Source organism: Nomascus leucogenys, chromosome 3, assembly GCF_006542625.1.
Source record: "Nomascus leucogenys isolate Asia chromosome 3, Asia_NLE_v1, whole genome shotgun sequence".
Classification (NCBI taxonomy): domain Eukaryota; kingdom Metazoa; phylum Chordata; class Mammalia; order Primates; family Hylobatidae; genus Nomascus; species Nomascus leucogenys.
In genome coordinates, this window is record NC_044383.1 from 50,002,038 (window position 1) to 50,015,330 (window position 13,293).

General features: G+C 33.8%; 1 protein-coding gene across 1 annotated transcript in view; it reads right to left on the bottom strand.

Annotated features, from left to right (window-relative positions):
- PCDH15 (protocadherin related 15) overlaps positions 1 to 13,293 on the bottom strand; it is a 979,523-nt gene that overhangs the window by 508,215 nt on the left and 458,015 nt on the right. The window contains exon 8 of the mRNA XM_030809305.1: positions 1,577 to 1,747. Within this exon, the coding sequence (XP_030665165.1) occupies positions 1,577 to 1,747 (171 nt within the window). The remainder of the gene's footprint in view (positions 1 to 1,576; positions 1,748 to 13,293) is intronic.

Below are 13,293 nucleotides of genomic sequence, written 5' to 3' on the forward strand. Positions count from 1 at the left end.
TTTCTAGTTTGGAGTTTTACATTTAATCCATCTTGAGTTGATTTTTGTGTACGGTGTAAGGAGGGGGTCCAGCTTCAATCTTCATGTGGCTAGCCAGTTCTCCCAGTGCCATTTACTGAATAGGAACTCTTTTCCCATTACTTTTCACAGCTTTGTCAAAGGGCAGATGACAGTAGGTGTGCAGCCTTATAAAAATTATATTTGTCATCATTACTTTTACCAGTCCTTTCAAAGAAAATTTTTATGTTCACCATCTTTAATAGTTTGTTTGTTTTTTTGTTTCTGTTTTTCTTTTTGTTTTTGTTTTTTTTTTTTGCTAGGATTCAACAAAATAACATAATGGCATATAACTGTAGGTAATCTACATCTATTTTGTCCATTCGAGTTCTGATTAGCTTTTTTGTATGCAAAAATACTTCATTTGGCTGAAAACATATTTTTATCCAATGCACATAACATTTATTTATTTTTCTCTCCAGCTTTTTTTTTATTCATGCAAGTTAACTGGACCAGTGATCATTGCTGTGAGTAGACTCAAAAGTGATTCTCAACTATTTTAGATCTACTGTGAGAAAAACCAATAGATGTATTAATATTATAACACTGGATAAGCACTCTGGCTTTACATTTAGGAGGCATTCCTGTTCTATTCCTCAAAATCTCAAATAGAGGACCCTCAGAACCTCATTTCTCATGTATTTTGAGGAAAAAAAGTCAAGTAGCTTCCAACAAATTCTAACACTTTGAGCCATTTTGGGAACCCAGAGAGCTGATTGCTTTCCAGGGAAACAGCAAAAATATTGGTTAAATGGTTAAATCCTAGACCATTGAATTTTTTAAAACAGAATATGTGTATACACACATACACATACACACACACAAATACACCTTTTAGAGGAGAAATTGACATTTTTGCCTCAGAAGGATATCCATCTGCCTTAAAATTCTTATTCTTAGGTATGTACATCAATCATCTAGGGAGGTCCAAGGTGTGAAATCCAAACTGACAGAAATTTATAGCTCCATTAGCATTTATCAAAAATACAGGATTAAGTGTAGAAAATATGTATTCGTGCTTCACCTTTCTGTATCTTTACTTTAAGAGGTAAGTATTTGTATTTAGTATTTGCTAGCTCCTACCTTCAAATAGCCAAACATAATCTCCAATAACATTTCAGAATTCTACTGGGCCAAAAAAATATCCTATTGACCTGTGTGTCCTCTAACTTAGGACTGCATGTTTAAATACGAATTTAAGAAAATGCTGCAGTGATTATTTGGAGTTTTTCAGAATGGCTAGTGAACTCCTTGGTGATTTATTGGTAAAAAAATAAAATAAAATAACCATGTTGGACTGTTGTTTCATAACATACTTTCCACTTTGTAAATTATATAATTACTCTTTGTGTTAAAAATGTATTCATACTCCCTGAAAATAGTTTTGGACATAAATATTTTTCAATGTGCATATAGTGAGTTTTGCTATTATAAATCATATGTCTACGAAATACTTGAACATGATCCCATTGGGTTTTAAAACATGCAAATAAAAGTAGAAAGATAAGAGTATATTTACCGGAGTTCTCAACTCAGGTATGGCAGCTTGATAAGTGAGTGGACGGCAATCACGAGTGTTTGGCACAAGGACACAAGGAAGAAACACTGGACCCAAGTCATCTCCATCCAGAACATCCACTGTGAGAGTGGTGGTGGTGGTTCGCCTCTCATTCAGATTTTGGGCACGGTCCTGTTAGAGAGAAAAACGAACAATTAGGCACAATGGCCAGGAGCAGTGGCCCACACTGTAATCCCAGAAATTTGGGAGGCCAAGGTGGGTGGATCACTTGAGGTCAGGAGTTTGATACTAGCGTGGCAAACACGGTGAAACCCCATCTCTACTAAAAATACAAAAATCTGGGTGTGGTGGCGGGCGCCTGTAGTCCCAGCTACCCGAGAGGCTGAGGCAGGAGAATCGCTTGAACTTGGGAAGCAGAGGTTGCAGTGAGCCAAGATCACGTCACTGCACTCCGGCCTGGGCGGCAGAGTGAGACTCAATCTCAAAAAACAACAACAAAAAAGAAATTAGGAACAATGTAGCCTTAGTTTTCATTTAAAAAAATATATATTGGTAAATTAACTTGCTTAAACCAACAGTTTTAAGTGGTTGAGTCAGGATGTAAACTGTGATGCAATTGTCTTCAAAGCAACTTTCTTGAAAGTATGTTACAGTAGTTAAGCTTTTGTATGTTAGGCCTTTACCTAACAGTTCACATTGCTAGACAGCCTAACCATAAAGGTCACCCTCATCTCATTAGAGCATTTACTTTAGAAACCTGGTAATTGTAAATTCTTTCTCTGCACCTCTGAGATGTGAATCTTTTATAAGCTGCTTGTCAGTTCTACAAACCAGGCCCATCTTTTTCATGCCCTGGGGGCCATCTCTTTGAAATGTAATAGTCAAGGAAAAAGCCCATATTTCCCAGTTTCTGTGGGAGGGGAGGAGCCTGACTTCCTTTGGAGGCTTGCTCCAATTTATTTTTATTTTTATTTATTTTTTTATTTTTAATTTTTATTATTATTATACTTTAAGTTTTGGGGTACATGTGCACAACATGCAGGTTTGTTACATATGTATACACATGGACACAGGAAGGCTTGCTCCAATTTCTAAAACTACTTTCTGTCATGAAAATTCAAGGAAGTTTATTTTCCTTTGGAAATGCCAATTAGTAAACACACCTGGTCTGTGATTCCCCCACACCCAAGTCCACTGGAGCGTTTAACAGCTCTCCAGCCATTTTTTCTATTAGAGATCGGTTCAGATCTAGTCTGTATTCTGGTCTCTCTTCTCTGTTGCAATAGCTCTGAATACAGTCTTCCTTATCATTTAACTTTATCTAGTGCAATTTTGCTGTAGGAATACATTGTTACTAACTAAAATCCAAAATTTCTTCAGATTTCCCTAGTTTTTACTTAATGTCAGTTTTCTGCTTCAGGATTCCAATCAGGATACCAGTTTACATTTAGTCATAACGGTTCCTTAGGCTCATTTTGGCTGTGACAAGTTCTCAGACTTTTGTTTTTGATGACACTGACAATTTTGAGCACTAGATATTTTGCAGAATGTCCCTTAATGGGTGTTTATCTGGTGTTTTCCTCAAGATTCAACTGGGGTTATGTGATTTATGTAGGAAAACCACAAGTCAACTGCTATTTTGACATATTTATCAAAAGTATATTATTAATATGACTTATTGCTGTTGTTAACTTGATCCCTTGGCTGAGGCTGTATCTAGTCAGTTTTCTCAACTATAAAGTTCCTCTTTCTTGTTTCCCTTTCATTTCTTTGGAAGGAAACCACGATGGATAGTACACACTTAAAGAATGGGTAGTAATTTTATTAGAAATGTAAATTGTTTCTATTTATCTGAAGAATGTTTGTCATAGGACAGAAGAAAATAATATTGGGCCTAAGTCATTTCCATGAAGAACATCCCTTGTCGAGGGTGGTGGTGGTAGCATCATTCATTATGACAGAATCTGGAAATGTTTTTACTTCCATAGCATTTAGTTTTTATTTTGAAGAACTGTTATGCTTTTCTGCCTTTTTGAATTCTACTTTGTACAACATTGAAAAGTATACTTGCATGCATGTTCATGTAGCACTATTCACAACAGACAAAAGTTGGCAAAAGCCCACATATTTATCAATGAATAAATGGATAAACAGATTGTGGTATATACCTACAATGGCATATGATTCAAGCATAAAAAGAAATGAAGTACTGATATATACAACAATATGAATGAGCCTTGAAAACATCAAGTTTTCAAATAAAGAAGCCAGACAAAAAATAAGGTCACATATTATATGATCCATTTATATGCAATATCTGGAAGCAGTAAACAAATTGGTGGCTACAAGGAGCTGGGGAGGGGATATGGAAAGCAACTGCATGAGTGGTGCCAGCTCTTTTTGGAGTGATTAAAACGTTTGGGAATCGGATAGAAGCGGTGGTTGTACAATACTGTGAGTGTACCAAATGCCATTGAATTGTTCACTTTAAAATGGCTAATCTTATTTTGCTAATTTATGTTAAATAATTTTTAAAAGTAATTATACTAACAGACCTGTATTTTATTTTTTTTGTTCATAAAACGTCTTCCTTTGTGACAGTTCCCAGACATTAATATTTGCCGTTCAATTAAAAAAAAATCCCTCTTCTTAAGCATGGTTAATAGTACATTTTGGTTAAGCTCATTCCCAGTCTGGTTGCTCATAAAAAGTTGTAAAGCAATGCTTGAGGGTAAAGTTTTAGGAAGCACGAATTTCTATTGGTGGAATTTTGTAAGTACAACCTTGTCTAGAATGTAATAACTTTGTGGTTCCAGGATTCTTTGATATTTTGATACAGTATAAGACAGACTGTGATAAAATTATAGCTAAAAAGCACAAAATGTTTAAATTTTCAGTTTCGGCACTCACTCAGATCCCTAGAGGCACTATAAAAATTATTTAAAACTAAAGACATTTGAGATTCAACAAACAGAAAGAAGTCTTTTCTGAACTTCTTTCATGTCACTAAAAGCAGATACTTATGGGAGTGTGGCTGCCATGAATTCCCTCTCCCAAGGAAGTTTATGAAAATGAAGAAAAAACAAGGAAGTCTATTCTTACCTACATAAACACGATCACAAGCTATTTTAATCTCCCCTTTGTCTCCTAGAAACCTAGTTTTTCTTCCCTTAGAAGCCTCCTCCCTCTCACTGTGTTAAGTATATACACCTTCTTCTTTAGCTGTTTAAGGAGCTGTGTATGTGCACTCCCATATGTGTATCAACCTCTAGGCCAGCTGAAAAGTAGAGTAGGAGCAACATGTGGCATGTGAGACAATTTTGGTGGTTCACAAATGAACTTTATAAATTATTCTTAAGATGTATGAATTTTGAACATATAGAAAAATCTTAAAGTAAATGTATGTGTATATTTTAAATTTTAGAAAAATGAACTAGCTCATCAAACTTGCCACTTTTTAAATACTGATCTTTTATTTAATTGGATTATAGCTATGTCTACAATATGTGAATTAATAGATAAATGATGTAATGATTTGTTCAGTCGGCATATCCTGAGTAGCTTCCAAGGGGCAGACTCCAATATATTGCTTCTGACGGTCTTAAAAAATGATGAGTACATGTTTCCTCATCCCATGATTAACAGTGTCATTTAGTACTGAAAATTACTAACGTTAAGATAATGTGACCTCATAAAGATTAGTAGGTTATATTTTCACATCTATTTCCCTTTGTGTTGCATCATCCAGTGTTTTAAATCATTAAGTAATCTCATCTTCCATATTTCTAAAGTTATATTAAAGTTTAAGAACTAAAACAACTCAATTTCTAAGTATGTATATATGAAAACTGGAGGCTTCTTTAATAGGGTTGGTAAACTTTTGTTACATTTACTAATGATTTTATGTTTGACATTTTTTCTCAACAACATAAATAAGTTAATAAAATGATATATTTAATATGTATTTGTAAATTTACTTGTGGCATTGGAGATAATATTTGAAAATTTTTTTATTTATAAAATATTTATTTGTTTTAGAAATGAGAATCTCGCTACATTGCCTATACTGACTTCAAACTCCTGGGCTCAAGTAATCCTCCTACCTCAGCCTTCTGAGTAGCTAGGACTATAGGTATGTGCCTGGCTTTAACCCACCATTTAAAATAATGATTGCTTATGATGAAGTTTTAAAATATTGAATTAACTTAAATTTAATTTATAAAAATAGTAAACAGATAATATTAAATATTTATAATATTTTATGTGATATATGAATGTAGCATGCCTATATAAACACACATATGAGATATGCATATATACACATACATGTATATAAATACCAGAGGCAGTATTTCTACCCTTCCATGTCACTCAGCCTTCTTCTTTATATGTCATCACCAAATCACTATAATAAACAAATTTGATTTTTTTTACATTATCTTTTCTTTCAGTCTGTCAGCATCAAATCTCTCACTATTATCTGCTTCTTTGGGTCATTGTCACTACTCCATAGAATAGATACCGGGGTGTTAAAGATAGTGTATTTACGGGAAGTATATACCAAAATACATAATGGGAGCTTTTTCTCATATTGGGGAAAGATATTGCTTACAAAGTGTTGAGCTCCAAACTTTGTATTTTTAAGTGGGAAATAAAAATGATCCTGGCAAAACTATTGTGAGCAGAGATGTAGCAACAAAATCTACCAGCAGTTTCCACACGTGGGAATTCTCCCACATTTTATCACCAACACATATCACATAGGAAAAAAATATAAAAATATGTCTCATGCACATTCATAACTTGTGAGCCCATAATGGTAATGCTAATTCATGATGTTCTTCTCCCAATTTGGAATCAGATTTGATCTTAAAATATCCATTTAAAAAATAATCCTTCGGCAATTGAGATAATCCTTCGGCAACTGAGATAAAAATCAAAACAAAAACACACAAAAAAACAAAACAAACTACGTTTTTTATCTTTATAGTAATACACTACTGCTCAAGGCTCTTCTGAGTAAATGAAATAACATTCTAAATTGTGAGTGGTAAAAAATAAAAAATAACTATTTCTATAAACATTTCATATAATTTAATTATGTGTTTTCATTTGTTATGTGAGAATCTAATATATATTAAAATCCACAAAGAAAATATCCTTTCTTCCTTTTCCCATTTTCATCTGCATTTCTCTTCATTTCTTTTTTAAAAAATAAGAATATATATTTAACTTTAATTATTTAAAAATAACAGAATATTACATTAAGTTAGGAAACTGTGATTCCAGTTGGCAAGCAAGAATATCTTTTTAAAAGTTAAACAAGTTCAACCACTACTCTGAACAGAATTGTGCCTCCCCAACCTCAAGCTAGAAAATCTAGAGTAAACTGATATATTTCTGGAAACACATAATGTTCCAAGATTGAATCAGAAACCTATTGAAACCCTGAACAGACAAATACCAAGCCGTGATATTAAATTAGTAATAAAAAAATCACCAACCAAAAAAAAAAGCCCTGGACCAGATAGACACACAGCTGAATTCTATCAGACATATAAAAATTGACTGAAGATGAATTAAATGTTTAAATGTAATACCTTAAGCTATAAAAATCCTAGAAGAAAACCTATTAAAACTCTTCTTGACATGGGCTTTAACAAGGATTTCATAATGATGATAACCTGAAAAGCAATTGCAACAAAAACAGAAACTGACAAGTAGCACCTAAAGAGCTTCTGCACACTAAAGCAAACTATCAATACAGTAAACAGAAAATGGCAAGAATGGGAGAAAAGGTATGCAAACTATGCATCTGACAAAGGTCTAATATTCAGAACCTATAAGGAACTCAAACAATTCAACAAGCAAAAAACAAATAATCCCATTAAAATAGGGGCAAGGGACATGAACAGACACTTCTCAAAAGAAGACATACATGCAGCCAACAAATATATGAAAACATGCTCATCAGCGTTTATCATCAGGGAAATGCAAATCAAAACCATAATGAGATATCATCTCATACCAGTAAGAATGGCTATTATTAAAAAGTCAAAAAATTACATATACTGGTGATGCTGCAGAGAAAAACAAATGGTTATATGCTGTTGATGGGTATGCAAATTATTTCAGCCACTGTGGAAAGCAGTTTGAAGATTTCTCAAATAATTTAAAACCAAGCTACCATTCAACCTACCAAACCCATTACTGGTTATATACACAAAGAAAAATAGTGCATTCTACCAAAAAGACACATGCATGTCTACGTTAATTGCCATGATATTCACAATAGCAAAATCATGGAATCAACTTAGGTGCCCATCAATAGTGGATTGGATAAAGAAAATGTGGTGCATATATACCATGGAATACTACAAAGCCATAGAAAAGAATGAAATCATGTCCCTTGAAGCAACATGGATGAAGCTGGAGGCTATAATCCTAAGTGAATTAATGCAGGAAAAGAAAACCAAATACTACATAATATCAGTTTTCAATGGGAGCTAAACACTGAGTGCCCAGGAAATAAACCTGGGAACAACAGAATGTGAACTACTGGGACAACGAGAGAAAATGGGTCAAAAAACTACCCATTGAGTACTATGCTGACTACCTGAGTGCAATACACCCATGTAACAATCCTGCATATGTACTCCCTGTGCTTAAAATAAAAGTTAAGGGAAAAAATAACGCTTCTATGAACATTAACCAGAGGAAGTTGGGTATTCTATTCTCTTGAAAACATTTTTTGTTTGAGATATTTGCCTAATATTTCTTATTTTTTATGCAAACCAGTAGACAGAATTGTATCATCATTTATAGCCCCAAATGCTTATGTATCTTTAGTAGTCAAACACTCAACAAATATTAGTTCCCATAAACCATCACCTGCTATCCTCTCATTTCACTCTCACTCCTCAGAAAACGCCCAAGAAACTTTCAGAGTTAAAACAATGGGGTTATAATTAACACTAATTCCACATATCAGTAGGAAGCAGAAGTGAGGGAAGGTCAGGGTAGGGGTTATTTCTGAAAAGTTGTTTACAAGGTTGAAATATAAAATACAGAAAATTAATTTTACATATACAAACACATTTGTTTGCAATGCTTAAACATTTTATTTGAATATTTCTGTCCATAAAGATAAAAATTTGAGCTAATAAATAGTAAAGAAATAGTAATATTATAATTTTAGGAATTATATCTTGTTAGGAAAGACAGCTAGCAACCCTTCTCTAGATTTTGCTATTTGAGAAATAAACAACACCCTTGCTATTCACAAAATAATTTAGAAATTATAAATTATTCTTGCTATGATTCTAAATTAAATTTAGGCCGGGCGCAGTGGCTCATGCCTGTAATCCCAGAACTTTGGGAGGCCAAGGTGGGCTGATCACTTGAAGTTGTCAATAGTTTCAGACCAGCCTGGCCAACACAGTGAAACTCCTTTTCTACCAAAAATACAAAAAATTAGCTGGGCTTGGTGGCACGTGCCAGTAATCCCAACTACTCGGGAGGCTGAGTTAGGAGAATCACGAACACCAGAGGCGAAGGTTGCAGTGAGACAAGATCGCCCACTGCACTCCAGCCTGGATGACAGAGCAAAACCCCATCTCAAAAATAAATAAATAAATTATAACATAAGTAAATATAAATGTTTTTCTTTCTGGTAATTAAGAAATCTTGATTACAAAAGTGTTCTTAATATTTCCCTCGGGATAACAATAATATGAAAGAGAGTTTGCTTTGAAGAAAAATTATATGTGAAGAGATTACTTTGATTCTATGTGAATTAGGGTAACATATCAAAGTTGAGGTTATAATAATATGTAGTAAATTTCAGCAAAAAGAAAACCCATTGATCTTTCATATCTCTAATTTTTTTTCTAGATCTACCCCACAAAATTTTTGTCTGGAATTAATCATTCCTTCATTATGTATTTATATTTGAAGTCAATAGCATGGGTGACAATATCACAAATATTCTCAAAAAAAGATGTGACAGGGTTTTCTAATACGGGTCAGTCAAAACTCAACTACCTTAATTATGGATCATAACATGTAAACACGGATAAAAAGAAACCTCCAAACTACATGTAATTTGAAGGATTCTCTTCGAAAATCAAGTATTTTTAACATAAGCAAAACCAGGTCAAAGCTGAGTAATGCTCAATAATTTGTCATGATACCTGTAATTATTCTTTTAGAGGCCATATACTTTAAAGTCAAAATTGATTGCTCATATTTTAACTCTCCTTATGACTTCAAGATAATATATTGGTGTTTAACGTACATGACTTACATTGTGCACACCACCAATACAATATGAAAAACCGCTGCCAGGTGCAGTGGCTCATGCCTGTAATCCCAACGCTTTGGGAGGCTGAGGTGGGTGAACTGCTTGAGGCCATGAGTTTGAGACCAGCCTGACCAACATGCTGAAACCTCGTCTCTACTAAACATCCCAAAATTAGCTGGGTGTGGTGACACACATCTGTAATTCCAGCTACTCAGGAGGTTGAGGCACGAGAATAGCTTGAACATGGGAGGCCAAGGTTGCAGTAAGCCAAGATCATGCCACTGCACTCTAGCCTGGGCAACATAGCAACACTCTCCTCCCCTCCCAAAAAGAATATCCACGTGCGGTGGTACACTTGTGGTCCCAGCTAGCTGGGAGGCTGAGGCATGAGAATCACTTAAACCCCGTAGGTGGAGGTTGCAGTGAGCTGAGATCGCACCACTGTACTTCAGCCTGGGTGACAGAGTAAGACTGTCTCAAAATAAATAAATAAATAAGCAAACAAACAAACAAGATAAATGTAAAAAAAATGGAGAGACATTTTAGATATATGGATATCATTATCGTATACAAACAAAGATATGTTAGACTTATGTTACTATTGGTATATATAAAACAGTTAATGATTAACAACCAGCTATCACATAAGTAGCCCTGATTTGTAGCACTGGCACTTTCCATACTGTAAATGCTCCCACCATGGCTGCCAATGTGAGATCACTGAACTCAGAGTTTGAAAGAGAAACCCAAAATTGGCCCTCAAGCAAGTCTCAGCTGACTTTCCACCTCCAACAACCCACAGTTTTAAGTTACAGATTTAAAATGCAGTGGAAATGAGCATCTTTCTTTATCATTTGTGGAAATGTGATATGTCATTACACTTTGAAAAATAATACAGCATTATCTACTAAGATTAAAAAGTATGTGAATATATATGTACAAATACATATACACATATATATGCATACACATAATTTTCTCATAGCAATTCCATTTTTAATTACTGATTTTTAAACAGTAAGTACCAGTATTTTAGTGATTTATGTAATACTGTAATAATGTCTCAATATATTTCAAGCATTACTCTAAGTACTTTTTTGTTTGCTAACTAGCTAATTGTAACCAGAACAATGTGGAATGTTTTATTAATATACCCATTTTACTGGTTAGGAAATTAACATACAAAGTATGCCCCGAATCACACAGCTAATAAATGGCTGAACTGAGATTTGAACTCGGGTGACATAATTCACTACACTCACTGCCTCTCATGAACATCATGAGGGTGGATATCAATTTGGTGCCAAAAACAAATGATCAAATAAACAAAAACAGAGTATAGTTGAATCAATGGTGATACATTATTATTATCTTACATTATGTAGCTATTAAAATTATTTGTTCTTAAAACTTTTAAAAATGCTTAAAATGTTATAACCTTCTATATTTAACATTTCATTTTGTAGTGTATGACTTAAGTTTATAACAAAAACTGTTATTGCATTTAAATTCAAATGTTCATTTGACTTCTTCCTAATGCTATTCTTTCCTTTTGATGATTCACGTATGTACTTCTGTTTTATAATTTTATCCCTGCAATGCTAAAAACTTGTCACTCCCTCAGTGACGTGTAGTCTATCATGTTGGATAGAAGTTGTTCCAGATGTCTTTACAAATATTTTAAAACTAGACACCAATTCAGAATCTTTTACCTTGCATTTCTATTTAAAAATTATCTCTTTTTAATTGCATAATAAAAAACTAGCTTACAAATACCTTCTATAGCAATCTGACTTTATAAAAAAGACATTCTACCTTTTCTTCACATCTTCAGTTAAACAGAAAAAAGAATTTTCTGTGTTTCTGAATAATTCTGAGTGGCCCTCCCTAATACATTTTACTTTTTCCCATATCCACAGTTTTCACTCTGGTCTATGTCACATGACATTAAAATATATATATACACATACAGACACACACAATACATATAACATATTATAATATATAACTATAATATATAAAATAAATTATTTTTAAAATCTGAAGAAATATAAAAGCTTATAAACTTAGCTTCAAAAATTAGATCTATATGTCTATCTACATATTTCTATCTACATATCCCTAATTATATATCTATCTAGGTATCTACCTAAACACATACACATTCTGTGTCAGGTGATATATCTCTAAAAAGGCAAGAAAATGACAAGTTTGTGACACATTTTTTCATGTTAATGTCTTCAGAACAGCTAATTGAGGTTATTTTCCTTTTAGCATCCCCTGCTATCTTTCTGTTCTGCTGTATGAGCAAGATTACAATGCTTAGGAGTCATTAAAGGCATATTACGGCTTCAGAGTCTAGCTGCTTTGAAAAAGAGAAGGCTATTATTTTAGAGCAGTTTTAGGTTTACAGAAAAATTGAGAGGAAGGTATATACACCCATGTCTCCACACATGCACACCCTCCCCACTTATCAACATCCCTAATCAAAGTTGTACATTGGTTACAATTGATGAATCTACATTGAACAATGATAATCACCAAAGTTCATCCTTTACATTAAAGATCACTCTTGGTGCTGTACATTCTATGGGGATGGACAAATGTATAATGATATCTATCCAACTTTATGGTATCATCCAGAGTATTTTCACTGACCTAAAAATATTTTGTGATCCTTCTATTAATCCATTTCTACCTGCCTTTACCACCATATCCCTGACATCTACTGATCTTTATACTATTTCCCTAGTTTTGCCTTTACCAGAATGTTATATATTGGAATCACCCAGTATATAGCCTTGTCTTAATGGTTTATTTTGCTTATAAATATGCATTCAAGATTTCTCCATACTTCTTATATCTTTAGAGCTCATTTCTTAACTGTTATTTCAAAAACGTAGCTTGTCACTTAATATCGGACTTTTTATATGACCTTCCCTTCTAGCTTTTTTCTCAAGGAGTACTCCAATTCTTCTTGCTAAGAAAAGAAAAATGTTTTCAGATCATCAGTGTGCTCAGTCTCAGGATGTGAACTATACATAGTATAATTCAGAAGTGAATACCGCATATCCCTTTGACCCTTATGGTCTTCCTCAACTTTCGTTCCTATCATGCTGACTCAGGTGATACAAGTCTGGAAGGAGATGTTGGGTGGGAGAGAACTCTGAAGAGAGTATCTTCCCAGATAAAAGGAGGAAGATTCAATAAGTATAAAAGAAATCCCAGTTCTGCTACACTTTCTGCCTGCTGCATTCAGACTTGAAATGCAGTTGTGATGCTTATGGCCATAGTACACAACTAGCTCCCAGCTGATAGGGCATTGGGAAAATAACCACATTTCAGAGGAGAGGAAAGTATAAGGATGGAAGGAACCTAAGTCCCTGGTGATATAATTGAACTGTCAAACCAAACA